The sequence below is a fragment of the Gobius niger genome (assembly GCF_951799975.1).
Source record: "Gobius niger genome assembly, chromosome: 11".
NCBI lineage: Eukaryota > Metazoa > Chordata > Actinopteri > Gobiiformes > Gobiidae > Gobius > Gobius niger.
In genome coordinates this window covers 12,785,419-12,813,079 of record NC_136862.1, presented here as the reverse complement: position 1 = coordinate 12,813,079, position 27,661 = coordinate 12,785,419, and the positions used below count along the sequence as shown (strand labels likewise).

The following is a 27,661-nucleotide window of genomic DNA, read 5'->3' as shown; positions in this document are numbered from 1 at the left end:
AAGTCTCAGCGGCTGTGTGGCATGACAACGATCCAAATCTGCGTCTGAAACTTTTCAAAGGGAATGTGAAAAAATAAAACCGAAAGTGACTGACGTTTGCAAGACCAAAAGATCACATATCAAAATCTGTGACTGCGACAATACACTGCTTCCCTCTGACAACATGACAACTCCCCTAACCGCGACTTTGCACCCCTCTTTTCACAAACCTCAAATGATTCATCATCAAACAGCTCACTCTTATGGGGACATTGCTTTTTTTATGGGCGTCTATCTAAAAAAAAAGAAGAAGAAGAAGAAGAAGAAGAAGTCCAAATTGGAATAAAGGGTTGTCACAGACTCTCCCTTCTCTCCAATGACGCAGCAGTAGAATTAAAACCACCTCCGCGAAGTGAATCTGAATTGCAGACAGCCACACACACACACTGACAACGCTTTTAAATAAAACATAAAGGAATTACCACCTGCAGCGCTAGCATACAGCCCGGCATCTCGCTCAGAGTCCTCAGCCAAACCGCTAAAGTGCACTTTCAAGGAGAATCGTACAGTTTTCGCGCCTCTTGTCGAGTAGCGCTGGCACGGCTCGCTTTGAATTAGCATAGGCACCCTGGAGAGTCTTGACAGCGCATGGATTTGCAATAACATCGTTTTTTTTCTTTAAGTGAACCTTATCGGACGACACCACAAGGAATTACGGCTATTTTTGTTCCAGATGAAGTTTGCTGTCACTAGTTCGTCAATGGGTCCGTTGAGTGTCCTTTAAGATTGAAAGAAATAGGACATTGGTGTTTGTCTGTGGGATCAAGTGTGGAAGGAAGAGCAAGTGGAGAGGAGGAGCAGAAGAGAAGGCTGCATAAGAGCCAACAGGACAATTTAAAGGCACACAGTGGAACATTTTGGATTCTACTGTTGCCAATAAAAAACATACTCCTAATGACCAGTTCGATATTTAATCAACATCTCTACGGATGTGATAGATATGTCCCCGCTCACAGTAATGTTACAAGTTTGTTTCAAGTTCTTGGGTGTTTTCTATATGTATTGTAGATTTATCAATTGTTGCTATAATTATGTTGTAATATTCGCCCCGGGCAGCACAGAGCGGGACAAAAGGAGGCTCCGTCCTGGGCTCTGGGCTCTGTGGAGGAGGTGAGGGACAGGAGGGTGTTAGGCAAGATCACCTCCATCATGGACAATACCTCTCACCCACTGCACGGGACTGTAGAGGAGCTGAGCAGCTCTTTCAGTGGCAGACTGAGACACCCTCAGTGCAGGAAGGAGAGCTATCGCAAGGCCTTCATCCCCACTGCTGTCAGACTGTACAAGACTGTAAAGTAACTCATCTGCAAAAACTACATGCAATAATCTCTGTATCAGCGTCACTTTATCAACCATCTGCACTAGGACTGTAAAATTTGCAAGGCCACTGCTGACGTTTTACAGTCTTTTATTTTATTTTTTATTATTTATACTTTTTACCCCTTGGAGCTATTTTATCCATTGTATATATAGCAGATGCCTCTACTTACTGTTCATTATTAATTAATATTTGCACATTTCTATTCTGTCTATTCTGTACACCCTGAGTGTTTCTTGAGAGCTGATGTAACAAGTGAATTTCTCCATTTTGAAACTAATAAAGGCTTATCTTATTCATAGTTTTTGTCTATTGTATTCACTTAGGTGCTCATGTGTTTCACTTTAAATGGAGGTAGGCCCTCAGACCCCCTCCCTATATAAGGTGGGTCACTCCTCTGATCCGTCTCTGCACCCTGACGACAGCCACGTTGGCTGAAATGCGTTGGTGCATATTTTAGTTTAAAAAAAAAAAAAGACATTTTACAACAAAGCGGTTTTAATTCTTTCATAATGGACAGAGTGTCACATGTTTGTTTGTTCATTCTTCAATGATGAAACTATCTATAATAGAATAAATGCTTTTATTTTATTCTATTTATTCTGCGATATTTTTTTTCACAATAATAAATGTAAATCATGTTATAAAAGATACCAAATTATGCGTAAATTAGAGGCTTTCAACAGTTTTTATGTGGTCTTTAAGGCCAGTGAATCAAGAGCAGGTTTTTGTTCACAGTACCATAACAGTTCTTTAACAATACTTGGTTTTCGATACTTGAACGACACCTGTATTGAAATATCTGTCATCTAGAACCACAAAACAGAACAATGATGTTAATGTATTCCATAAAAGACCATTTATGCTAGATTTGTGTCATTTATTTGAGCTGAAATAACCTGAAGTAACTTCCTTTAATGTGTTTCCTGGACCCAACAAGTACCTTCAGCACCTACTTTTTGATACTTTTATTTTTTCAATAGCAGTACCTACATTTTTCCCCCAATACCATACTGGTATCGGTGCCCAGCCTGACAGCATACTACATAGATAATAGCATGTTTGGTTTTGAAGAAAGGCACTTTCTAGAGAGCGACTGCAAAAGGCACAAGGCTGAGCCGCACTACTCTCGTTTGTCTATGCGCCGCCTAATACACCCTAATCCCTCTATCAGCCTCTTACCTCACCTGGCTCACAATCTCACCAACAGGAGGGACAAAATGGAAGACTGCCTTTCTGAGTGTTTTACTTCGAACTGGCACAAGTCAAGGATTTGGTCAGTGCTGTCACTGCCCATCGCGCACACAAGCTCTCCTGCAGACTTTCCCTTTCTGCTTCAGCCGCATGTCATGAACCGATTACCGATTCATGTGGAGCCGAGATAAGGTCCGCCGGAGAGAAAACAGATGATTTGGTTTGTCGGCATGAACAGCAGTGGGCAAAAAATATATATACCGAGAGGAAAATTATTAGACTTCTGTATATAGCACAAATACAAAACAAAGCATTGGATTTTTTGATTCAAAAACCCAATTTAATTTCAGGAAACAATACCATGTGTTGAGCTTTTTTTTAATTACTTAAGCCTATCTATAGATCAACTTTAGCTCGGGAAGAAAGTACTCAATATGACTTGAGAAACACTTACCAAATTAACTCATTGTCAACCTGAGGTGTGTACAGACAGTGGACAGGTGGCACTGCACTCAGAGGGGCAGAGCAGCCAAACTCAAATCAAAATGAGGAATAAGCCCGAACATATGCATACAAGTTTGCCAAAACGGTGAAATGTAAGTGTTCACTTCTTGATTCATTTTGCTTAAAGACGTGGACTGGTCCTATGCCAAGCTAGAAAGAGCCCCCCACTGGACCGCCCCAATAAAAAGGGCAGTGGACGTCCTTGTTCTCAACAAACTACCGAACTTTCAGCTTCAGAAATGTAGTATTCCCTATGATTAGCATTATTATCACTACATGCCAGTGTGAGAAGTAATATCCGACTACTTCTATTACAAAATGTTTTTTATCCTTCAATTAACCAGGGAAGTCCCACTGAGATTACTATTCTCATCTCCAGGGGAGTCCTGGCCCCAAAGGGGAACCTATTGTACATGTTTTAGTGGTGGGGAAATCGGAGTACCCAGAGCGAGCCTACCCAGAGACGGGGAGAACATGCAAACTCAACACAATAAAGCTCAGTCCGGGGATCGAACCCGCGACCTTTCTTGCTGTGAAGCCCTAACCACTGCGCCACCGTGCCGCCCGTGCCACCTTTACAGTAGCTATATTTGTAAAACATAAACTTTGTCAGTGAGGTGTGCTACACAGACACAAGCGCGTGCGTAAAGCGCCACTTTCACATTTGGACAGTGCGGTTGAACAGCACAACATTAGCCCGACTATTCAACAAAAGGAGAGCGTGCGCGTGCGGCTGATATCCGATATCACTCAGCGAGGACAGGGCACTGAAAGAAACACCAGCTGGCCACAGTGTAACGTTAGCTTCACTGGGCTCGACTTATACAGCAGCACCATCTGCAAAGCGAGGCATCCCAGTAAAACGTGGTCTCCAAACACTCTTTTACACGGTTACTCTTTCCTCTCGGATACACAGCGATGCAGAGAGAGAAGTGCTAAGAACAGCACAAAAGGCCACCGTAAACACCGCCTTAATCTAGTCATACTGTATTAATGAACCAGGAAGGGAAGAGGGGGCTTGTTGTTCGTGGATGCACAACCTTTAACTTGACTATTCTACGCTGTGCCAAAAGTCTTACCTTTGAGGAGCGGGTCTGTCGAAAAGCCGTGCGTACGAGGCTTCTCTTCGGGCTCTTCCGTGCTGGTGAGCGGGGTCGGGGCTGGTGCTGATGCTGAGCAGAGTGATGGTTCGTCTTCGGGATTGTTAGCCTGCTGCCTCTGCTCGGCTTGTGGTGCTGAAGTGGACAGCGCACCGAGGAGCTCTGGGAACAAAAAGCCTCAGCTGCGCCTTCACGGCACGGGGGCAGAACAGCGCCCCCTGCAGGGTCGGAGGGGCATCAGCGACATGCGGTTCAGCACTGGGACAGCGACACCTCGTGCTGAAACCGAAACGTGTCTTTGTCGTCTTAACCTCTTAACCCCCACCTGAACCGAGCACATAAAGGCTGTAAAAAAAAAAAAGCGACGAAAACGAGGATGAAAACGAAACAATGTGACAACAAAAACGACAGAAGCGGCAAAAACACGACAAAACGCAATGAAAATAAAACATTAAAAAGCAACAAATAAGCCACAAAAGCGTGACCAAAAATCAACAAAAAAGCAACGAAAAATCAGCAAAAAAGCGACAAAAAATCAACAAAAAAACGAAAGAAAAATCATCATAAAAGCAACAAAAAAATCAACAATAAAGTGAGACAAAATTAACAAAAAAGCGACAAAAAGTCAACACAAAAGCAACACAAAATCAACACAATAGCGACAAAAAATCAACAAATAAGTGTCAAAAAAGCGTTAAAAAATCAGCAAAAAAATTGATGCAAAATCAACAAAAAAACTATGAAAAATCAACAAAAAAGCGCTAAAAGCACTTCAAAAGCTATGACTTCTGTAAGTCTTAGCTTTCAAATAAGGAGTTACACTGTTGCTCTCCAGTCGAGAAGCTTTTAGAATTGGGTGAAGCCAAAAATTGTGCTTGGTTTAAGAGGGGGGTAAGAGGTTAAATGCTCAAAAGCTGTAATTTGGGTATTTGTGCGTTATTTGCTCCATCAAATGTATCAGAAATTTACTTTTGAGCTACTTATGCTGCGAAGACACTTGTGTAGCTATGTGACTTAGGTGGATTTACTTGATAATTCTTCAGTTCAAAATATTCAGAAGAAAAAGAAAATGCATCTTAAATGTGACTCATCAAGGGTAGGCCTATGTAGTTATACAGAAAGTCTCTGGAGAGCGACTTGGGAAAGGCTGGAGAGCTACTGTAGCTCCCAGACTACTGGTTGGAAATCCCTGGTCTAACTACAAGTAGCCTACTCAATTAGCATATCAACGCAAATGACACAATATTGCCAAAGACCAAAAATACTTTAATAATTTTAGAGAAAAATTACATTCAAACATAAAAAATAAACGCTAAATAAGTAAAACATAGGCTGGAAACATAACATTCAGTCTTCCAATTATTTAGCGTCATAGTAAAATAGTTCCTTTTAGCATCTGGGGAGTTGTATTTAAACAAGTAAAGATAAATAAAATATGGCGAGTCTCCTGTGTTACATGGGGCGCAGATTCTCCCGAGTGGTGGGTTGTAAGGAGGGGTCCAGAGCAGTAATCGGGGTGCCTCGCGTGACCGCCAGCGTGGCCTGCTCAGGGAGGAGGCTTGGATCTGTCAGGATAGCAGTGCTGGTGCTCAAGAGCCGAAGGGAACTCAGAACCACTAAAAACAAAAAAAAGATTCAAAGATCAAAGACATTTTCCTGACTGACGCGTCTCAAATTAAGTTGTACTTACTGGGTCTGAGGGCAGGAAGGGAGCAGTGCTGATCCAGCCACGACAGAGTGGAGCGGCAAAGGTCTTCAACGCTGGCTGTGGAAACCATGCCATTGTAGGACTCAAAGAGAGGCTCGATGATGATGCTGAACTGATGCTGAGTTAAGAAAAACACTCACATACAAGAGCAAATAGGAGAAAGACAAACAAAAAAAGCCGATCAAGCCAGCATTTCTATACGGACCCTTTGATAGTTGCTGAGAGCCTTAAGATATAATAAGGAAGAGATGAATATTCATGAAGTCAGCTTTGGGGTATTTCTATGCAGACCAAAAAAATAGAACCATGATTTAATCGTCTTATCCTGCAGATCGGGGGGAGGTGGTCATTACAGAAAAGTATTATAGGCTGCATTTGCATATGTTAATGCAGCCTGCGCCTGCAACACAACACATTTATTTCATCTACTTGATTACTCACAGATGCTGAAGATGGAAAATGTCATATTAAAACTGACATTTAAATGCTCCTCTGTCTCTACTTGAGCTGTTTTTGTTGTCTGTAAATGAAGCTATTAAACATGACCGAAAAACAACAACATTATTTTGCTGCGTTATGCATTGTTTTCCAACTGCAGTGAAAACTTCATGAAAAGGATACTATCCAGAACTTCCAGTTTTGCAGAGTCTGTGCCTGCACATACTCTCTGAACTTCTGCCTCATGTGATCAAAGCGCTGCCGTGTGATGGGCACTCCGGTGGCAGGGAGCTGCTGCTGGCAAGTGCTGCATAAACAATAAAACAAAGTTAAGGAGTGTAAAACTAGACGTCTGTCACTCATGATTAAGCAAAGGTCAGGGCCTGACTTAATGGCAGAGTTGAGCAGCTGTATCTCCTCTCGTAGCCTCTGAGCCTCTTCGTGCAGCTGCACTCTCTCCTGCTGCATCTTACTGATGTACTCGGCAGTTTTCTGGAGGGTGGTGGCTTTGCTGATCTGCGCCAGAGGGACATGAGCAAAAAATGTCAATCATTATAATATTGCTTGTATGTATAACATTTTATTACAATAGAAATTAGTCACATACAGTGGTGGAAAGTAACTAAGTAAAAAGTACAAATCATAGGTACTTTTACTTAACTTAAAGAGACTAGATGCAAGTTGGTCATTTTATGCTCATTACTGCCACCTCAGGTCTTACGCGTACCTGCAATCTCTATATTAAGCTTGTGCATGACGGCACTTCGGACCCGAAGTAACAACTTTTTGAGTGACAGTGCAGGATTTTAGAGGCAGTTGTGGTGAACAGGTCTGAGCTCATTCTACACATTAGGACATGGCTGGAACATGTGGGGGGAGGAAAATACTTAGTTTTAACATTTTTAAACTCTGTATAGTCCCTTTAAGTAAATTTTATGATGATGATACTTTTTACTTTTACTTCACTACATTTTAGAGCAGGTATCTGTACTTTCTACTCCACTACATTTTTAAATTGAGTTAAAAGTAAAAGCATTTTGTTTACCTTTCTACAATAAACTGGTTTAGTGCCAGTTTAGTCTTGTTTTAGTGGTTTAGTCCTTTAGACCTCGTTTAGATCTGGTTTAGTTCCTGTTTTTGAGTTAGTAGTTTACTCATTTAGACCTGATTTGATTCAAAAGATTTAAAAAACCTGCAGCTAGTTGCAGTTTGTAGCTCCACTTTAATCCATTTGAACATTTTATTCCATAGTCCCGACAAGTATACACTGTGGAAAAGGATCATTTACATACTGCTGCAATTAATGAAAGTTCAGTGCAGTTTGTGGAAGATGGTGGGTTTGCTGATTTGTGCCTGCATTCAATGCGTAAGCAGAAATAGCTTAAAACCTTGCGCATAGACAAAAGTAAATTATTCATAGGCCGCATTATTAGGGGATTTATATAGCTATGTCGCTGAAACCGGCTGCTCCTCGGAAACGCTCTTTGCTTTTATCCCTCCGCACATCTATGAGTGATGCTGCTGCGCGTCTTGTGAAAGTACCTTTATGCTTGGCTGAGAGCTGAGTGTGGTCACGAGGTTATGTAAAGTGTCAAATCCCAGTCGGATGTTGAAACGCCTCTTCTGTTCTGCAGAAATGTGGGTGATTCTTCTGCTGTCTGTGTGCTGCAAGAAGCCCACTTTAGGAACGGACATATGAATCCCATTTGTTAAAACTGTCTCATACCTTACTAAAATCCAGTTTTCCGTGTCCTGGGAAGGCCGACTGAGGAGATTCAGGGTTTGGTAATTTGTCTAATGGAGTTGGCGATGTCTGATCTGCATGTGAAGTAACATAAAAACAATTATACAAAACATTCTCTTTCTCGAGTTAGATAACCACAAGAAATGTATTGAACCAGTGAGGCTGCTCTGGTCGTTTCCGTAGATGTGCACAGGGGACAGCTTCTCCGTCTTGGGGATGAGCAGAGTGGAGCTGTGGGTTGGCGTGGTGCTGTGGGTGAGGAGGGCGGCCACTGCATTTCCTCGTGATGTCCCAGCGTGGGCAAAGCTTTGGCCCACAGAGACATTCTGACTGAGGAGGGGGGTCAGGCTGGGGATTCCAACAGACCAGGCTGCTCCGTGCTGCTCCAAACATCGTTCGAAAGCAAAACACACATAACTTAATAAAACCGGCCTGAAGAAAATGGCTTAATGCCCAAAATAAAAGACTCACTGTGGAGGCTGTAGGTGACGTCCTCTGACCTTTGGTAGAGACTGTTGGATCAAATCCTATGGATGGTTTTCCTTTTCCAAATAAAATAGAATGAACCTCAATTTTAAAATGTATTGAAAGAACATGAAGTGCACCAAAACTAGCCAAAGCCATATTAAACCTCGTGGCTTCAGTATGTGTGTACCAGTCTATTATTCTTTTGTTGTTACGTTAAAGGTTGCAATGATTTGAAGGGGCTTGATGCAAGTTGGTCATTTTATACTCACTACTGCCACCTCAGGTCTTACACGTAACTGCAGCTTCTATATTAAGCTCGTGCATGACGGCATAATTAACAACTTTTGGAGTGACAGTGCAGGATTTTAGAGGCAGTTGTGGTGAACAGGGCTGGGCTCATTCTACACATCAGGACATTGCTGGAACATGTAGGGGGAAGAAAATACATAATTTTAATATTTTTAAACTCCGTATAGTCCTTTTAACAAGGGTATGGATTTGGCAGGTGTTGTATCTGGTCTGAATGTAATTATTTTTTCTGAACTTTTTTTGTTTCTAAAGTATTATTGTTGTGTAATCAATGTAGAATCTGTACTCAATATGCATGTCATCATTCTTAGCTTGCCATTTAACAACATAGAAATAATGTAAAGAGGTTTGAAAACTGTCTGCATATTATCACAAAGTCAGACGGCTGCTCAAATATATGGAGAGATATAGTCTGACTCACGTTCTGGGGCGCGAGATGACAGCAGTTTGGCCAGGCAGCTCGTCGGGGTGTGTGCTGTAGACGGGGATCCAGGGGGAGCAGGCAGAGCCACAGCACTGACTCCCCCGGTCTTCTGCTTATGCTTCCCTCTGCCCCCGGTACCCGCCACCTGCTCGGGCACAGAGAAGCAGTGCGCCGCCGTGACAGAGGGCAGCGCAGCATGGAGCGGGTCAGACACGCCAGCTGGATAACCCAGAGAGTGGCAGGCGGTTTGGGTGTACGCGCTCCCCGTGTGCATGTAGGTATGGGGCACCAAGCCTGGAGACCCCATCGAAGAGCCGGTGTGGGTGATGACAGTGGAGGTCATGCTGCTGGGTGAATAATAGCCAAACTTGTGGCATGATACGGGATACAAGAAGGGGACACTTGCAGAGGAGGGCTGTGCTACAGGAGAGGTTAGTGCCACTGAAACAGATGGATCCGGGTAGGACTGCAGCATGTAGGGCATTGCTTCAGGTACAATGCTAGACGTAGGGTATTCGCTACAGTCCTGGCTTGACCTGATCTGCTCTGGACAAGGATTGGAGGACGAAGCTTGTGTCAAACTGTCCGACGAAAGGCTGGGCTGAAAAAGGAAAAGTTTTTAAGTACTGATAGTTCAGGCGCAGTAAATAGAGACAGAGCAGTACCGGAGGCAGTTGAGTGTCAATAAGAAGCTGAGGAGTTGTGACCACTGGAGAAGCAGCCGGAGCAAAGGCAGCACTGGAAGAGCTCTCAAAATAGCCACAGTCTGTAAAACTGGTCTGTTCAGAGGACTGGCCTCGGTAGTTCATAAAGATGTCTGAGAAAACACACAGACAGGAAGAAATACCATCATTTAATACAACCAAGTTTGCAGGATAAATGGGTCAGTAAATACTGTAGCTTGGATTCACATAACATCACAACAATAAGAGCCCATAGATTAATATACGTATAGGTTTAATGTATTATCTGCAATAGAGTGAAATATTTAATATTCAATATGCTTTATTTATCTTTTCATTAATCTATTTGTGCAGTTGAATTGCCAATAAATCTGATTGAAATAACAAACTCTTTGTTACTGTCCATACACAAATAATTACTGATAAGGGATGGCATTATCAAGTCACAAAGGTGTGTCTATTGGTGGTGTCTTTTATGCCACAACATTGATATGACAATGTTGTGGACCAAATTCCAAATGAAAAACAAACAAACAAAAACTCAAAAAAATGTGATGACTCTTTAAAATTATATGGAAAACAAACACACAAAGAAATACCTGTGCCTAGATAAAGACTAAATCCACCACAGGCTGGATGTGGCTGTGTAACTTAAAAAATATTTTAACAAGACATACAACATGAACAACTCTAGTTTTGACTGCCAAAGCAAATCAAAGCATTGTTTTCAAAAAAGTATAATTTTACATAATACTGAGCAGATCCATCAGCAGCGTTGGGCATATATTATCTATACACAGCAAATACAGCTGCGATATCTTCACAGTGTCATCTGACCCAAACAGCTGCATCCTCCAACAGGAACAATGTAAATCCATCGGCAAATATTTACCACATACACACCATTAACATCTTGTCCTTGCATATCAAATACGGGAAGCTCTAAAAATGTGCATAAATTAAACCCATGGCTGTCCTCCCTGACAGACCTTCAGCAGCTCTCTGAACCCTGAGACTGAAAGACAAGCAGACAGCTGGCCTCCTCCACACTCGAGACCACACACTCACACAAACACAGGCAGGGGCAGGCTGTCTGGAGATCGCAAAAGGGTCACATGTAGCCACTGGGCTGCTGGGCAGTTGCACTTTAGAAACAAAGGGCCAGACAAAGGACCAGGAAACTTGACAACAACCTGTTCCTGACTTTAGAACCGTCAATGACAAAAACCTTTTAACCTTTGAGGAATCAAATATGACATTTTACAGTGTTTGTAGTAGATCTGTATCTGACTCATTCATAATCAGCATGTATTTATTTTAGCAAAGGTTTTGCACCAAATTTAACCGCCAAATGTCAATAATCTAAGCCTTGCATCAGCACCACCTTCTCTGAAATACACAATATTACAAATACGCAGCACATCCACATAACATATTCAGAAGGATGACATCAGTACCTGGTATATCCATGAAATCATCCAGATTGGGTTGCAGAGGGGTTAGACCCGGCTGGATGATATCAGCATTGCTTGTGTATGCTGGGGATTTAAAATTGTTACAAATTGTTATTCTTTTTCCTTTTGGCAAAACAAACAAGGCTTGAGTAGCTTTTACAGAATGGAAGTGCAAGCCGTGAATAGTAATACAGTCAGTATTTCAATCTCGTGCCTGACATAAATATTCACTGTACTAAGAGAGAAAGTTTTCTACTCACTGTTGTGTCGGTCACTGGCCCAGGGGCAGGGCTTCTGTGTCATGGTGAAGAGTGTATCCGAGATGTCAGACAGGAGACAGTCCAGGTCGAACATGTGGGCCTCTGCCGGTGCTGCCTCAGGCTCCTGGTACATAGGATGGGTCCATTTCTCCAGCTTGCCCTGGCAGATCTGACCCTGGATCATATCAGCCTGTGATCAACACACTTACAGCACCAACTCCTATTAAGGCACATATACACAGTCAATGCCCTGGATGTCCATTAGAGGGCTCCACATACGTGCCAAGGAAAAAGAAATATAAAAAACACTAAAAATGTATAACTAATGATTAAAAAGCAGTCATGTTAAAGATGTTTGTTGCACTCACAGAGTCTGACAGTGTCTTTCCCTCTCTGATCCCTCTCCCTCATCCGCCTGACTCCTGCACATACTCGGAGGCAGATTTTATAGGAGCCCCAGACCAAGCCGGAAACTGTTTTGATTGCGTCTGAACACACGACATCCCTCCATGTAATTTGTTTGTTTCTCAGATTGTCTACTTTGAGGGAGAATATGCGCTGTGTGCAAGTAAAAGCGAGGTAAGATTGTTGTGTGCATATAAAACATGTCTATGTGCCAGGCCTGTCTGTGATGAAAAAGCACTTTTGGGGGGTATTGTTCCAAAACACTAGGCCCTTAGAGGATGTCATTATGTTGCCTTTGTTCATTTCTTTATTTTGATGTCTCACCATTTCAATAAAGGCTCCGGCCCTTTGTCCCTGACCTAATTCCAGCTGTCTAAAGTCACGTGCAGGCAAATGGGGAGACCTCCGGCTCGAGTGGGGAGAAGAAAAAAAATCTTGTTGCCATGTAAAAATATAAATGCAGCATCAAACTGTGCACTTCCGATTGTATCCTTTTGCATTGGTGGGCTTTTTCCTTCTTCGGGTTACACATTTTAATATCAGACGATGGTAAATTTGCAGTAATAGGAACAATATAAGCGCAAAATGATATAAGTGCAGGGGAAATGAAATATTGAACTCTGTGAGATTGAACAATGATATCCTTTTATGGAAGCTTTATGAGTGAAACTAAGATATTGGCTTTGTGTCTATGCCAAGATAAACCGTGTACCTCTTAGAGCACGATAACAGAGTGTGATCTTTGACTTATCTGATAAAATTTTGGGTGGCGCCAACACTATCAGATGGCAAACTTGCCTGATAGAGCCCATGTTTTTGTCTCGTCTTACAATCAATATAGGCAAATGCAGTTCATGGTAATATGAAAAGAAGTAAGTAAGGAGTAAGAAATGAGAAGTAAGAAGAAGGATGATGATGGCCATGTCATCAGGGAACCTACAGCGTTGCACTGAATTCACAAGAAGTAAATAAAACCAAAAGTGTGGCAGTGATTTAAAGTTCAGTCTATCCCTCGACGTGAATGAGGTGCTTCCCCAAACTCTCTCCCTCTCGCGTTTGTGCCACTGTGACGTCAGATTCATTGTCAGCGCGTCCCCACCTCAGCGCGCCGTGGAAGTAGGTCATATTTGATTAAAAAGCATTAAGTTTTCAATCCGCTCAACGTGAATAAACATATACAGCCTGACATTTCAAGTGTTGTCGCTGCTTTGCAATCAGGGTATTGAATTGCTTACACATGCTACAGGATGACGCAGACTGTTTCGATCTTTGCTTATCGTATTGAATGGTTCATCGGGGCCGTCGAACCTTGAACTAAAAATAGGACTTTCTTGCTATGTTTGAGTTTGCGACACAAACCCAAACAATGTTGTGGGGTCAGGGACTGAAACACTGACATACAGTACATGGCGGAATCCTATTTTATTTTATTTTTTTGTGTAGAAATCTGTGCGTCATACCTCTTGGAACATCGAGAGAATATCATCCTTCTTTTTCTGAAGCTGCAAATGAAAGCGTGCACAGATTAAACAAAAAGCAATGCAATATTCAATTGGTATACATGTTTATCAATGTTACCCTCTTCTTGTAATAAATGCGCCATTTGTGGTACTCCTTTATCACCACCTCGATGCGACGCTTCCAGTAGCTGCCCTCCAGGACGATTGCCTATTTCAGCCTTAGTTAGACATCGATAATGCTAAAATACTTCAAACACTGCAGTGAAGTTCACCCACTTCAGGTTTCCGATGTGCGTCTGCCTCGGATCCCTCCAGTGGACTCACAAAGCCACACACTGGGTTCTTCCTTTTCTCCACGTCTAATGAAACATATGTGTATTTTAATGAAACACAGCTATAAGACACATAGGTTTAAACTATTCAGCTACGTAAGATAAAACTCAAAGGGTCTCACAGTGTCATCATTATGTTGAGTTATATGCATATTATACAACACATACAGTATCAGCTTTTCTTTCTTTTCAACACTAATTACATTGTGTGAATCTCATTGAAGGCATTTAACTATGAATGAACACATGGATTTTTTTATTCTTACATTTTCTCAATGAGCTTCATAAGGTCGTCACCTGAAGTCCAAATCCTTTCTGGTGATTGCATCATGAAGTCCATGGGGAGAATGTCAAAAGTGTCCAAAAGCAGAAATCAAAGCTGTTTTGAAGAATCTATTGAATCTTTTTTCGTTTAAAACGTAATTCCATATGTGCTCATTCATAAATGACGCCTTCAGTGAGAATCTACAATGTAAATAGTCTTGAAATGAAAAGGAAAAACAACACATAATAAAGCATTTCCAAACTTTAGACTGGTACTTTGTATGGATTTATGGCATTATGACACAAAGCCCTTTGTGCGAAAAACAAAGTGTCTGCTGCAGACATACAGATTTGATGTGCAACCCGGTTATTTCCATGGGGTGAGGTGTATGTACATGTGAACAGACTCACACTGAATGAACCAGGCTCTCCAGATGGCATTGTTCAGTCGAATCTTGTCCCTCCACAGTAAGCGCAAACCCTTAAAAGACTTCCACTTTGGAGACACTATCTTCCCACTGAAGAAAAAAAAAGTGTGTCAATAGATTTACTTTTTTTTTTTTTTAATGCAGAACTGGAATTCTTCTGAAAAGCTTCAGTTCCCAATACAGTCTGACCAAGCACCATTTCAATCTTTAACTAAAGCTAACTCACGATCTCTGTGCACTCTGGATGAGTGGTGAGAAAAGCCTCCTAATGTGAGATGCATCAGGGAGTTGCTATGGAGCCAAGAAGGTGTTTTTGAACACGCTTTTAACAGGCCAGCATTAGTGCACGTTCCCGGCTTTCAAACAGCCCACATGGTCCATTTAGAGAGAAACAGGAGGTCCACTTAACTAACATCAGTCCTGTTAATATGACAAGAAATCATGCAGTAGGCTAGGGACACACCTGACACCTTTTAACACTTTGTTACAGTAGTCGAGCTCCTGGGCATTTTTAAAATTCTACAAATCTAATCACAATTAAGAGATGTTGAATTGTGGTTTGAAAGCCTTAATTAACCACTCAACATCTGTTTGATGGCCATAGTTAGACTTTTAAACAAAACAGTGATGCTGTGTATTCATCAGCAGCTGTCTGGATCGCTTTCAGGCTAGATAGTCAGATATTTAGGCATGTCACTTACATTGTCTTGATCTACTAAGTCCGACTTAAGTGTGTTTTTACAAACCAGGAGACAACTCTTGCTCCATACAACATCTGGTATGAGGTGTTCTCAATCTGAAAAAACATCAATAGCAATTTGTCTGCATTTTGAGCCCTGAGATAAGGAAATTCACAAGTCTCGAGATTCACTTAATTATTTCATTCAAAATCTCCTGATGAAAGGCAGGTCTGTGCATTTTAGCCAATGGAAATCCTAGGCTACAGGGGAGAGTGGGGTAAGTTGAGCCAATGGGTAAATTGAACCACCTATTACATTTTTATGTAAGATTATAGATTTGAGCTTTACATGATTTGAACTTACCTTAGGCTTACTTTAATGACCACACTGAAAAAGTTTTTTTTTTTTTCACAACTCCAAGTGAAATTTTGGCCTGATCACAAAAACTATCACAAATGTCATAAAAAAACAAATACACGTAGGTCCATTTATTTTTTTCTGATGGTGGTTGATCATTTTGTTAGGTATAAAAGCAGATTAATGGGTAGATTTCTTCTTAATAAACGCAACTATCTTGGTGTTTTCAAAGAAGAATAAATGGTGTAAAATGACTCTGGCTTTGGGGCAAACTAATCCTCTGCTCCATAAGAAACAATGAATAACAAACTAACAGACAAACAGAACATTTTAATGTTCAATTATTTTTGCCTTGTGTATTGCTGGTTCTGGGTCTAATAGAGACAAGCAAATTAAAATCAAATATTACATTAAATTATTTGGGGGGGTTTTGCTAATGGGAAACACTTGATGATTCCCCTTGATGATAAATTTGATGATTCCATTTACCTCCAGGCCACAACACAACTTTTTTTCAAGACCAACATCTTTAAAACCATATTTTCCAGACGATTATTGAGGATGCAAATAACTAGAAAACATCCCAAAATGTATGTAGTACAATTTTACGCTGTTTTTTACCCAACAACCACCAAAGCAAGAAGTGGCTCCTCTTACCCCACACTCTCCCCAATGCCAGGGAATGTTGCACTGCAGGTTTGACGAAATCAACAATTGTTCATTTTTCCCCAGAATATTTTTACACCACAACCTCCAGCAGCAAACAAGAATCAAAGTCCAGTTGAGTTTGTTGAGCAAGACACAGACAAGTCTTTTTCTCAAATCAATGTCATTTGAGGCCAGGGTGAACAGAGTAAAAGCGCAATCCCCTTGTTTTGGGGTTATTATAACTCTTCCTTATATGTCATAAAGTCTGCACCACAGAACTCACCTGTAGGCCAGGGACATGCACTCGAAAAGCCGGGTGAGAGTGGGGTCTATGTTGAGCCTGGCGGTGCTGAGCGGTCCGTAGTGATACGTCTGGCACCACATTCCCTTCACCGTGTCAAAGTCGTACCTCGCCGCGCTCCTGCTCACCGCCGAGTCCGTGTGCGGCGAGGAGACCATGAAGTGTCCGCTGTGGATGACCTGAGAGCGGGGCCAGCACGCGGCGGAGGGCCCGCTGCTGCACACTCCCCGCGCGGCTCCCCGCTCCTGCTCCTGCTCCGAGTCCGAGGAGTCAAGGGACACAACTTTCCCCTTACTCGCCATTGTCTCTTTTTGCTTTCAAAACCCGGGAGACTGTTTTAAATTAATTTATAAGCTGTTATGTCTTTAGATTAAAAGGGCACCACCAGAGAATGAGAAAGCCCTAATAGGAAAGTGCAGCTCTGCAGATGGGGGCGTTGTGAAAGAGCAGACTGTCAGACCTCTGTCAACTTCCCAGGGAGCTAAAGTCCTTAGGAAAGCAGCGGGGGTGGTAATAATTAATAGGAAGTCAAGCATCGACTGTTTTTAGAGGAAATGTTCATAAGGTTAAGGAAAGTCTATAAATGACACTGCTTTACTGCCTGTCGACTTTTTAATGTTGCTGCCATTAATTATTTTTCTTAAGTCATCTTCTGTACTCCATAGATGGAAGTGTACATAAGTACTTGTACGAGTCCTTTCAGGTGTTAGTCCTGAGTCGCCACTGTGGACAAACCTGACAAGCATCTCTTTGGAGGTAGGGGAAACCGTACTGCCTTCAGTGCTCCTTGTCCCAGTTTCAGAGCATGGTGTCCTGCACTGGTCAGCTCCACCACGTTTCGCTTTTTATTCATACTGTAGCACTTTTGAGATTTGCGTGCATAGTGTTATATAGAAAATGCATTATTATTAATATAAGCCAACTAATTCAGAGCATTATGTGTGACTTCTTACGTGTAAAAAAAAAAAAAAAAAAAGTTGATATTTGTGTGTATTTGACCTTGCAGTGACCAAGCTGCCTTTACTTTCCATCACAGTGGTTTCTAGGATACTCCAGGATCAATTGTTGGGAAGGTTTGCACTGCTGACGGACCCTCTCACCAGAAAACCTACAAAATAATTGACCCTGGAGCGTTGTAGAAACCACCATAATCGAAAGTAAAGGTGCCATACTAACCACTCATACAGCCTGTGGGTCCCTACAAGGTCAAAGACACACAAATATCTACTTTTTTGCCACATAAGTTGCATAAAGCACTATAAGAGAATCTACATTTGACTTGGCTGCGAATGACAAACACACATACAAAAGATTACAGTTTTATTGTACAATGTACGATTGTTATTCACACAGTCTGATCTTTGGGAGGAAATTAGTGATAATCAATATCACATCTTGGATAGTGTAAGACATTGCTTAAGTGACATGACACTTTATCTTATTAGTAGAATTTAACCATTATCACAGTAACATTCACATCTGCGCTAACAGAAATTATATTTCAACATGGTGAACATGAAGTACTGAGTCAGCTGAAGGTGGCCCACTGTCACCTGAACCGAAGAGTCTTTTAGAGATCAGTCTGTGTAATAAGTTATGCAACCCCACCTTTTTGCAGTGTAACCAAGGACCTGGACTATGCAAACTGGAGAAAAATAAACTGACTTCATATTAAATACACATTAATTACATTTAACAAACTTCTGTAGGTCATCGAGAAACTTGATGTATTCTTGATGCTCAATGGCAGTGCTCAGCTCCATCAGCTCATCAGCAAATGTGTTGTCAATTCCACGGTCAGCGAGGAAGTCCATTAGGTGGTCATAAAGAGCCTAAGAAACATAATAGTGTACTTATGAAAAAGACATAATATAAAAACAACAAACCAAAAGCAAATAGGAGCAGAAAATCTCAGCCATACCCAGTCCAGAGCGTCTGTGTTCAGAGTGTAACTGGTTTCCTTCCAGTCCTCGTCCCCTTCAGGCTGAAAACTGACCTCGCGAATGGCAAAAATATCACTCTCCTCTTCTCCGTCACCGTGACTAATCTGTAGAAATAAAAAATATACACCTTTCAGTCTGAGCAAAACAAACTATTGAAGACAAAATGCGCTCCACAATTAATATTTTACCTCATCCTCTGGGAAATTGCAGTCAAACACGAGTGAATGCTTGGCACCCTGTTTCATAACTTCAACAACAAAGTTTGGTGTTGAAACGATTTCTGGCTAAAAACAAAATGAGAAAAACATTTGTAATCCTTGGCATTAAGTCTATATTTGACTAACTAATGTTTGATTTGGAAATAATGAATAAATACACGTTTTAGTACCTCATCTTCAGCTGGTTTCTGCTGCCCTTGTTCCATTTCTTCCGCAAAATTAGGAGGGACGCTGTTATTGATATTGAATGTGACCGTAACTCTGGAAAAGACACAATGTATTTCAGCAACATGTGTGAATGTGTTTAGAGTTTTCAGTGAACGCGTCTTACTTGTCCCCAGAAACAAATCGGACCAGCTTTGCCTCTGTGCCGTTCATCTCAAGCTCCCATCCTCCAGACATCTTTGGAAGCACTTTGTTCTTTTGAATCTTCCTCTCTTCTTTGATTTCATCGGAAAGGAAATCACCAAAGGCTTTATCACCTGAATACAAAAAAAAAGAAAAACAAATTAAATATGCTACTGGGCTGCAGTGCAAACATGTATGGTCCATTTTTTGAAGGGATCTTTATTTGATTCATTTCTATTATAGGAGATTCGAAACATAGAGTAAAGTCACTCTATGCAATTGCCATAATGTTAACTGTCAATTTCCCCCCAATATTTGTTCTTGTCTTAATGCATAAACAAACAGGACACATTGACAGGGTTCCTACACACTTTTCAATGACTTTTATGTGTTTAGTAAGTCGATAGATGGATGGAGATAGACAGGGAGGATGAAGATGCACAATCGTGAAGGCTTCTTTTGCCATGTAGAAGTTTAAAATGATGGATAACCAATAGAGTTCGGGAATGTGATGTCATATTGCTAAGCATTATGGGATTAGCAGCAATTGTAAACTAATGGAGATTTTTAAAAAGTTAAAATACTGGAGTTACTGTTCACATTAAAACACATGGACACCACACTGTGTTAGATGTATTCACCAGCAGTAACTCAGCAGCTAACGGAGCTGTTCCACGGCTATTTTCCCCACTTTTTGTACTGTTTTTAGCTAATGGTATTCAATGGAAATGTATGCCAACAGCTGCAAAGATGGCGGATCTCCATGGTAACTGTGGAATTAGATAGACAGGGAAGATGAACATCCGAGCATGCGTCTCAAGGTGAACTGATGCAAAAACCAACTCCTGAAGGCTTCTTTTCTGATGTAAAACTTTAAAATGATGGATAACCAAATAACGTTCCCGTACGTACGTCCTCACACACGTTGAATCCTGATCACGCAACATGACAGGACTTCTACCCCCTTTACTGCTGAGCTAAGGCTAAGCTACACAAGTCTGATCCTAAAAGTCTCAGTTACCTTCTGTGTGCAGTCCACCGCACCCGCATGAAATAGAGGGACTCAGGGCTTTCGAGGCGAACAGTTTGGGTCTGTAACCAGAAGAGGCTCCGCTGTTACTGAGCATCCACAGGGACCGGGTGAAGGGGCGAGCTGTTGCCGAGTTATGGGCACTCAAGACGGGACAGCTGAGAGGCGCAGCTCGTAGCGAGGAGGAAGCGGTGGCACCGGAGAGGCGGACGGCAGAGCCCACGGCACGGACGACTGATTTCAACATGACTTCACAAAATATAGCTACCTATAAAAATAAATGTCAGGAAGAATCTGCAATCTTCTCGCCTGTTCTGGTGCTTCTGGGGGATTACACCGCTACACACGTGTGGAGAGGGCACATTGACCTCCCGCTACTATGACCTCCGCTCCGGAAACGCTTTACTGACGCATTAAACACAAATTAAACAAAATATGTGTATTGCCTGGATAAATGCTTATGAACATTTATAGTTCTAATACTTCGGGCAAAAGAAGAAAGAAAAAAATATGTACAATTGACCGAGCAGATTATGATACATTACACAATCACGAGCGCCCCCTGTGGTCATATGGATAAAGTTGTTTATAAGGGGAAAAAAGTAATTCATATTTTTCAATCGTTTTACAGTGGTGCACATTGACAGTATGTTTTGAAAAATATACTGTCAATGGTGGTGCCCAAAAAATAAAGGTGTGAGACAGTTAAAACTTATCTTAAATAATGTATCCATTTGAATGTTTCACAGGTTTCTGGCCTCAATTCTGTACAAACTTCAAAATATGGTCCTTGATTAAAATTTTTGGACACCTCTTGTTTAAAGTGTCACTTAAATCAACAAAGAACATATTAATCATTAAATAATCATAATAAACAAACAGATTTTTGACCCCAAGTTTTTATTTGTTTTTTTCAATGGCCTCATTAAACCTCTTACAAAATGTTGTACTATTCAGCAGCAACAACAAAATCGCATTTTTTCGCCATAACTTTGAGATTTCTTTTTATACGAGAAAACTTATGATACAATTTTCTATTACTGGATACTTTATTCTGCATAGTACCTGGACCAAATCCTAAAACGTAGTCAAAAAAGTAAAAAAAACAAAAAACTGCAACAACTTGTGCCTGAAAATTATATTAAGAATAATTCAATAAAGATCATGCATGGGTCACAGTCCATGCACATTTTAAAATGTTTGTCAGAGCATTTACATACCGTCTCAAACTTCTAAACAGCTTCTCTTAAACTATACACTACAAAATCTCCACAATTACTTGATTTTTGGCATTTTGAAAAATAGAAATGCTGTGATGCCTCATAATTTACAATCCTGAGTACATTCCTTAAAGAGTGAAAGACCTGAGAAATCAGATCATGAACTACAATCGTCATGCATTGCATCCATAAGAATACACCAGTGCTTTGTCCGTGCAGAGCAAATAATCTGTGCAATGTACAGTATGTACAACAGCAGAGACCACTATCTGCGGAAAAACACATGCGGCTTCTTTAGACGTGCATGTGGAGAGAATTGCATTGATAGGTAGACAAATAATGTAAATACAATAACATTTTGGCTAAGTTCTAAGAAAGGTGGAAGGAATGAAGAAACGGTAAAAAGCAGGTCTGTAAAGTGTAGTAATGGTACATCACATGACGACCCCAGACAAAGTTGTGAAGATAAGTTACAGCACATGTGGAAAGTTGTGGAGTCTGCTGCAGTAAAACATTATAAATGCCATCCACTTGGATTTTTTTTATTTCTTATGACCAATTAGGTACAAACAATAGACCTGCACTTTGATGAATGTGTTTTCCCAGATTACATTTCTCGTCTATAGAGTCTTTAAGTCATTTTTAGTTAACTTTTAGTGAGATGTAGTTTGCGTCCGAAGTACTCTGGTGCTGCATCCAAAAGCCAGTCAGCATCCACCAAACACAGGTCCCTCATGTAGCAGCGTGATGTGTGCAGCAGCTCATTGAAGACCACATAGGCTGGCTTTGCCTGGAAAAGGACCGAGGATGGATGGATAGCTACAGGCTGATGGGTATCCAGTGCTAAATAGGTCCCATCTGGCTGTAACTCCGCAGCGTTGACAAACATGCCGTGTGCAAGACAGCGGCGAACGTTTTCTGTGTTGGCCCCACAAGACTCCAGTTTCAAATTCAACTAAAAAAAAAAAGCAATAAAGTTATATATATTAATGGAAAAAAAGCAAAAAAAGCAAAATGTTTTGTTTACCTTAAGACATATTTCTTTAAGTTGTGATTGAACTTCTTTTACTAGACTCATGTTTCTGCTGTTGACAAAGTTCTCACGACACCAGTCCTACAACAACAAATGTGTCTGTCACAACTTGGACCATTTATTATCCCTTTATTCATTGTTTGTGTGCGTTTCCATTTCACTCACCTTATTGCCACTGACTTTCTTGAAGGCCCTGTAAATCTGGAGTAAAGTCATGTGGTCTCCTTCACTGGAGGTGAACTTCTTTCGCGCTGCCTGGACGTCATCCCGCCGAGCAGGAGGATTGTATAATACAGTATCCACTGACAGTAAAGACACAATGCTAATGACCTCCTCTGAACAGGAAAACTCTGGAGAGATTAGAATGGTCTGAAAGAGCAGAGACAAGATAGAAGGGTTCAATTAAAGATCAGACTGTAAGGAAATGGTAAAGACCTTTACTGAACAGGAGTCACCTTTGCGTATCTTGGCTCTAGAGGAAAGCTGGCCATTTTCTTCCCCAGAGCAGTGAGAACAACTGCTCCATCTTTCTTCTGTACAGCTCCCAGCAGCTCTAAATGCTCCATTGCAGAACGAACAGCCTCTAAAGGGAAACCACACACACACACACACACACAGATTAGTCATTTAGGCCAGGTTTGCAGACATATTAATACCATTGCAACCTGCGTTTTACCTGGAGAGGGTTTGGACATGAAATCGAAATTTGTCACATCTGGAATCCCCAAAGCCATAAGCTGTAGCATTACTCCAGCCAAGTTACACCTGCAGCACACACAGGAGGAGAACGATGTTCAATCACAGCGACCTAAAAACATCTACATAACAATGGCTGAATATTCCCCATCTGGTGTAGCACTGTAGTTTTCTACAGAGTTTTAAACATAACAAACGCATTGTTACACCTTTGTATCTCAGGCACCGTCATGGGGATGAGGTTGTCAAATTCATCCTCCGTGTAAAGACGATAGCAGGAGCCAGAATCCTCTCTACCAGCTCGTCCAGCCCGCTGCCACGCCTGAGCCTTCGAGACCCGCTGAACAGCCAACACTTCCAAACCACTATCTACAGACACAAGAAAAAATGTATAATACCGGTCTGAAAATTATTTCATTCAGTGTTTGATATGATAAAAATTAAACTTACCAGGATTGAAGCGTTTGGCCTTAACCATGCCTGTGTCAACAACAAATTTGATCCCAGAGATCGTAACTGAAGTCTCAGCAATATTGGTTGAGAGAATAACCTTTCTACTCCCCTAAAATACAGCACAAATTGTGTTTATTTTACATATTCTCTAAGTTATCTAAAATAAAAGCCTTTAACATTCTTTTCAATGAGCTTAGACTTTTCGTCTCAGTGGGTCATGTCAGGTTGAATGTGCCTTTACCTTGGGAGCAGGCTGGAAAACTCTGAGCTGCTGCACTGGGGGCAGTGATGCGTAAAGAGGAATAACAACCATAGGACCACAGCCGTCAGGAAGGTGCTTTGCAATGTCTCTACACGTTCGTGCAAGGGCCTCAATCTCTTCTTGGCCAGTCATGAACACCAAAATATCTTGCGACAACGGTGCTTCCTGAAAATGCATAAGACTGCTTTATCTGTCATAACACAAAATCTAAAGTAGCTCACTGGATTTCAACAGAAGCACTACCTGATGTATCTGAAAGATGGTGACAAGTGCAGCCTGTAAATAGTCAGACTGAGGCTGCTTGGTGTAATAGATTTGAATGGGATGTTGCCTCCCCTCCAAGTACAGCACCGGAGACTTGTTAAAATACTCAGAAAATAAATCCACATCCATCGTAGCTGACATCACTAGAACCTGGGATACACAGAAACAAGACCCTGTCTTCATATTTGGAAATTATTAAAGAAACCACAACATAATCCCGTTAGAGGAAGAGAGTCACCATTTTTACCTTCAACGGGATCTTGTTCAAGTCTTTACGGCGTCGCTGAGCAGTCTTGACAACACCAAACAGCACATCAGTGTGAACTGTGCGCTCATGAGCCTCGTCCAAAATCACGACCGAGTAGCGCAGGAGTAAGGGGTCTCCAATAGCTTCACGAAGTAGCATGCCATCGGTCATGAACCTTAACTTTGTCTCAGAAGATGTAATATCCTCAAAGCGAACAGTGTAACCCACCTACAAGAATGACAGAAGATAAAATCAAAAGGGAATGTATAAATCACATTATAAAGAAATTCACCTGGTCTGCAGTATGATGTAATAACAGGTTTAAAGGAAAAGGCCACCGTTTTTCCACACTGAGATATGTTCTTACCTGAGCTTAGACGAGTTGATGTGTACCTGTCTGGTCTTTGTGCGTGCCCTCAGTCATTTGGCCTCTCCCAATGTATTTCTATGAAGTTGGAAGCTACCACGCTCTTCCACAGGCACAGACAAAGACCAGACAGGTATGTAATCAACTCATCCATGCTCAGGTAAGAACATATCTCAGTATGGAAAAACAAGCAACTCAACCTGCAAGGAAAAAACATCTTAACATCTCAACAACAATCGTATTACCAGTTTGCCTAGTTGGGTCCTCTTCTCATCCGCCACTCTTCCTGCCAGTGATATGGCAGCAACCCTACGAGGCTGAGTGATGGCAATGATGCCCTGTCGCCCAATGCCAGCTTCATATAAATACTGGGGAATCTGAGTAGTTTTGCCAGAACCTGTCTCACCTGTGGAAAAAGTAAAACACACACAACAGTCAAGCATAACACAACTAGGACCTTGGGCAAAACTACAAAACTTATTACTGAACACTGCAGGCTGTCATGGGTTTGACCTGAAGTGATCTGTCTACACTGCATCATAATGAGGGCATGGACTATTTATATACTGCAATTACAAGATCAAGGAAAATATGCTCAAATTTACATTCAAACTTAAATCCACTAACAGTCACTTAAGTGGAGTGCAGCTGCGATTAGCACATGTTTAGCATTTAGCCTGACAGCACGAATAGCAACTTACCAATCAAAATAGCGTTGTTGAGCTGTCGGAGCTGGTTTAGCAGCTGGGGTTTAGCCTGGTAAATAGGCAGCTGTTTTCGCTGAACTTCTATAGGCGTGGATGCATTTCCTTTTCTCGGCAGCAGCATGCCAGGTTTCTTCTTATAATTGAGGCTTAAAAGAACGGACCCCGGCTTGAATTTTTTAGCCGGAGGAGGATCGGGATCGTGGGGCATGGTCTAAAAAAGCGTAGATGCAAGAGTCAGACCTTAGCGGCTGCTCCTTGGACTTTTATGCTGGATAACACCATTAAAAGTTCTCTCATGTCCCCCTGTGGCTGACACGCCAGTCTCCCTGGGTTGTTGTTTTGCTCCGGAGACGGGAAAAAAAAAAAAAAACATCCCACGTGGTAAAACGATGTCGCAGTTGTTTGACGTCATTGCATGATTTACGTCTATAATCCCTCGGTCTGGACTGTCAGGAGCGTAATAAGTAATATTTTGGCTGACAAAAAATGGAGTAAAACTAAATTCAAAGTTTTCCATGAGACTAAAACTATGGCTAAAATTTCCAGATATTTTCATCGACTAAAATAAGACGAAATGAAAATGAAAAGAAGAGACTAAAATCATCCAAAACTTTCAATGACAGCCTCAGATCATTTAAATTCTCTGCCAAAGGAAAAGCTCTGTGCTGCTTTGTTCATGTGGGAGAAGCTCCATGAAGCAGAGGATCTTGATTAATCATGATTACAATAAATATTATAAATACAAAGTCGACTAAATTTACATGCAATTTTAGACTAGTCTAAAACTAGACTAAAATTGAAGAGGATTTTTTGACTAAATCTCGACTAAAATCAAATAAATTATTTGTCAAAAGACTAAGAATAAAACTAAACTAAAACATGTAATGCCTCTACATCAAGGGCAATGTCAGGCCCAGGGGCCTAATCCGGCTTTCCAGCATAGAACCTCTGGCCCTCAAGATGATTTTGAGAAATATTATTACACAAATTAAATTGTACTTTAACATTTTTAGAGTTAAAGTACAGTCAGTAACTTTAAAACTTCCAGACAGAACACCCAATCAGGTCATACATTATGTACAACACTGGCATTAGTAGAAAGTGGTGCTTTACTTTGGGCCATAATTGGCAGGTTCGGCCCTTGGTCTTTTTTACAATGAAGAAAATCGGCCCTTCACCAAGCAAGCTTGCCCTACCTTCTACATTTGGCTTTTCCTTTTCCTTGTGGTCACTTAGAAAGTATGCTCTAACTTTGTGGTTGGATGCAAATTTGCAATGTCTGATATTGCAAATGTGTGGTCCTAGAAGTCAAATATTGGAGCCCATATGCACCAGAAATCTACCACTATGATCATTTTTTAGCTTGCGTGCAAAGCCACCAAGGACACCTCTCGTACTGCCCATTGTTGGCATTCCTTATTAATAACACCATCTCTGCCTGGCGTCATCTTAGGGTGCTATTTACCCCTGACAAACACTTATCTGTTTTGCTAGCATAACAAAAGCCTTATAGAAGAAGCCGTCTGCCACGCACTCATCAATGTGCCTCTGCCAACTTGTCTCTGCACCACCTCTGGGACTATTTAAACCCTCTTGCTGTGGAAGCATAGTTTGACTTGAATGACCAATACCACCACGATATGTTGAGACTTTATCTCTCTGGGTCCCGTACTGATGGTAAATAAACTTCTCCTGCGTCAGACATCCAGCATCTCCTGCCTCTATTTGCAACTCTACATTGGAGAGCATCAAATCGAGGTTGATATGGATGATGTTTCCACTACACCCTACTGATCTGACGAAGTAGAGGTGCCGAACAAAAAAGAAACAATCAGTCAATCAATAATCTCCTGGAGCAGCTTTGTTTTCTACAAATGATGCCCTGTGTGTGTCTTCCATTTAACTGCAATGTAGGGTAAATATTGCAATTTAATATAGCGTATAAAGTTTATGCAGTGAAAACAATACCATTTTGAAGTGTGTTCAGCACAAAATTAGCCTACTCCTTCTCTTTTTCATTTATATATTTAGTTGTGTGGTAATAGTGCAAGTTCAAGTATGCCAATACACATGCCCAGGCAGAGCAAGAGTCACCCACTCATGATCCCCTGACACCACAATGACCTCATCCTGTATCAGAAGACTTGCACTAACATGTAATAGGATTGTTCCTCATTGCACAACAATCTAAAAGATTATGTAATTTATGCAAATGCTTTGACTTGTAGAACAAATTTGTTTTAGAGGAACCTGCCAGTCAACCATTTCATTTCATTATAGAATTGTAGCCTGTCCACTACTGCCTTTTTAAGCTCAATTAATTAAGGTTTAATTCACTTATGGTACAGATGATTC

General features: G+C 41.3%; 4 protein-coding genes across 4 annotated transcripts in view; all 4 read right to left on the bottom strand.

Moving 5' to 3' along the window:
- srrm3 (serine/arginine repetitive matrix 3) overlaps nt 1-4,321 on the bottom strand; it is a 110,509-nt gene extending 106,188 nt beyond the window's left edge. The window contains exon 1 of the mRNA XM_079565840.1: nt 4,135-4,321. The gene's annotated coding sequence lies outside the window, so the exon portion shown is untranslated. The remainder of the gene's footprint in view (nt 1-4,134) is intronic.
- Nucleotides 4,322-5,528: 1,207 nt separating this feature from the next.
- mlxipl (MLX interacting protein like) lies at nt 5,529-16,820 on the bottom strand (the record flags this gene model as incomplete). Its single annotated transcript, XM_079565836.1, has 17 exons — nt 5,529-5,771; nt 5,846-5,975; nt 6,485-6,608; nt 6,690-6,817; nt 7,844-7,966; nt 8,028-8,119; nt 8,200-8,425; nt 8,517-8,587; nt 9,244-9,847; nt 9,912-10,063; nt 11,387-11,467; nt 11,644-11,818; nt 13,509-13,550; nt 13,627-13,716; nt 13,785-13,867; nt 14,516-14,622; nt 16,501-16,820. 17 exons carry the CDS (start codon nt 16,818-16,820, stop codon nt 5,608-5,610), a joined length of 2,712 nt encoding a protein of 903 aa, XP_079421962.1. The 3' UTR covers nt 5,529-5,607.
- A 1,022-nt stretch (nt 16,821-17,842) lies between these two features.
- On the bottom strand, nt 17,843-20,440 carry c1qbp (complement component 1, q subcomponent binding protein). Its single transcript, XM_079565851.1, has 6 exons — nt 20,049-20,440; nt 19,011-19,161; nt 18,850-18,940; nt 18,650-18,745; nt 18,440-18,565; nt 17,843-18,350 (listed from the first exon to the last, which is right to left on the bottom strand). The coding sequence occupies exons 1-6, from the start codon at nt 20,302-20,304 to the stop codon at nt 18,201-18,203; spliced, it is 870 nt and encodes a 289-aa protein (XP_079421977.1). The 5' UTR covers nt 20,305-20,440; the 3' UTR covers nt 17,843-18,200.
- Nucleotides 20,441-20,962: 522 nt separating this feature from the next.
- dhx33 (DEAH (Asp-Glu-Ala-His) box polypeptide 33) lies at nt 20,963-25,691 on the bottom strand. Its single transcript, XM_079565838.1, has 12 exons — nt 25,301-25,691; nt 24,845-25,005; nt 24,233-24,460; nt 23,965-24,135; nt 23,701-23,886; nt 23,457-23,568; nt 23,216-23,375; nt 22,987-23,075; nt 22,766-22,893; nt 22,476-22,679; nt 22,305-22,391; nt 20,963-22,232 (listed from the first exon to the last, which is right to left on the bottom strand). The coding sequence occupies exons 1-12, from the start codon at nt 25,512-25,514 to the stop codon at nt 21,924-21,926; spliced, it is 2,049 nt and encodes a 682-aa protein (XP_079421964.1). The 5' UTR covers nt 25,515-25,691; the 3' UTR covers nt 20,963-21,923.
- Between the last annotated feature and the right edge of the window lie 1,970 nt (nt 25,692-27,661).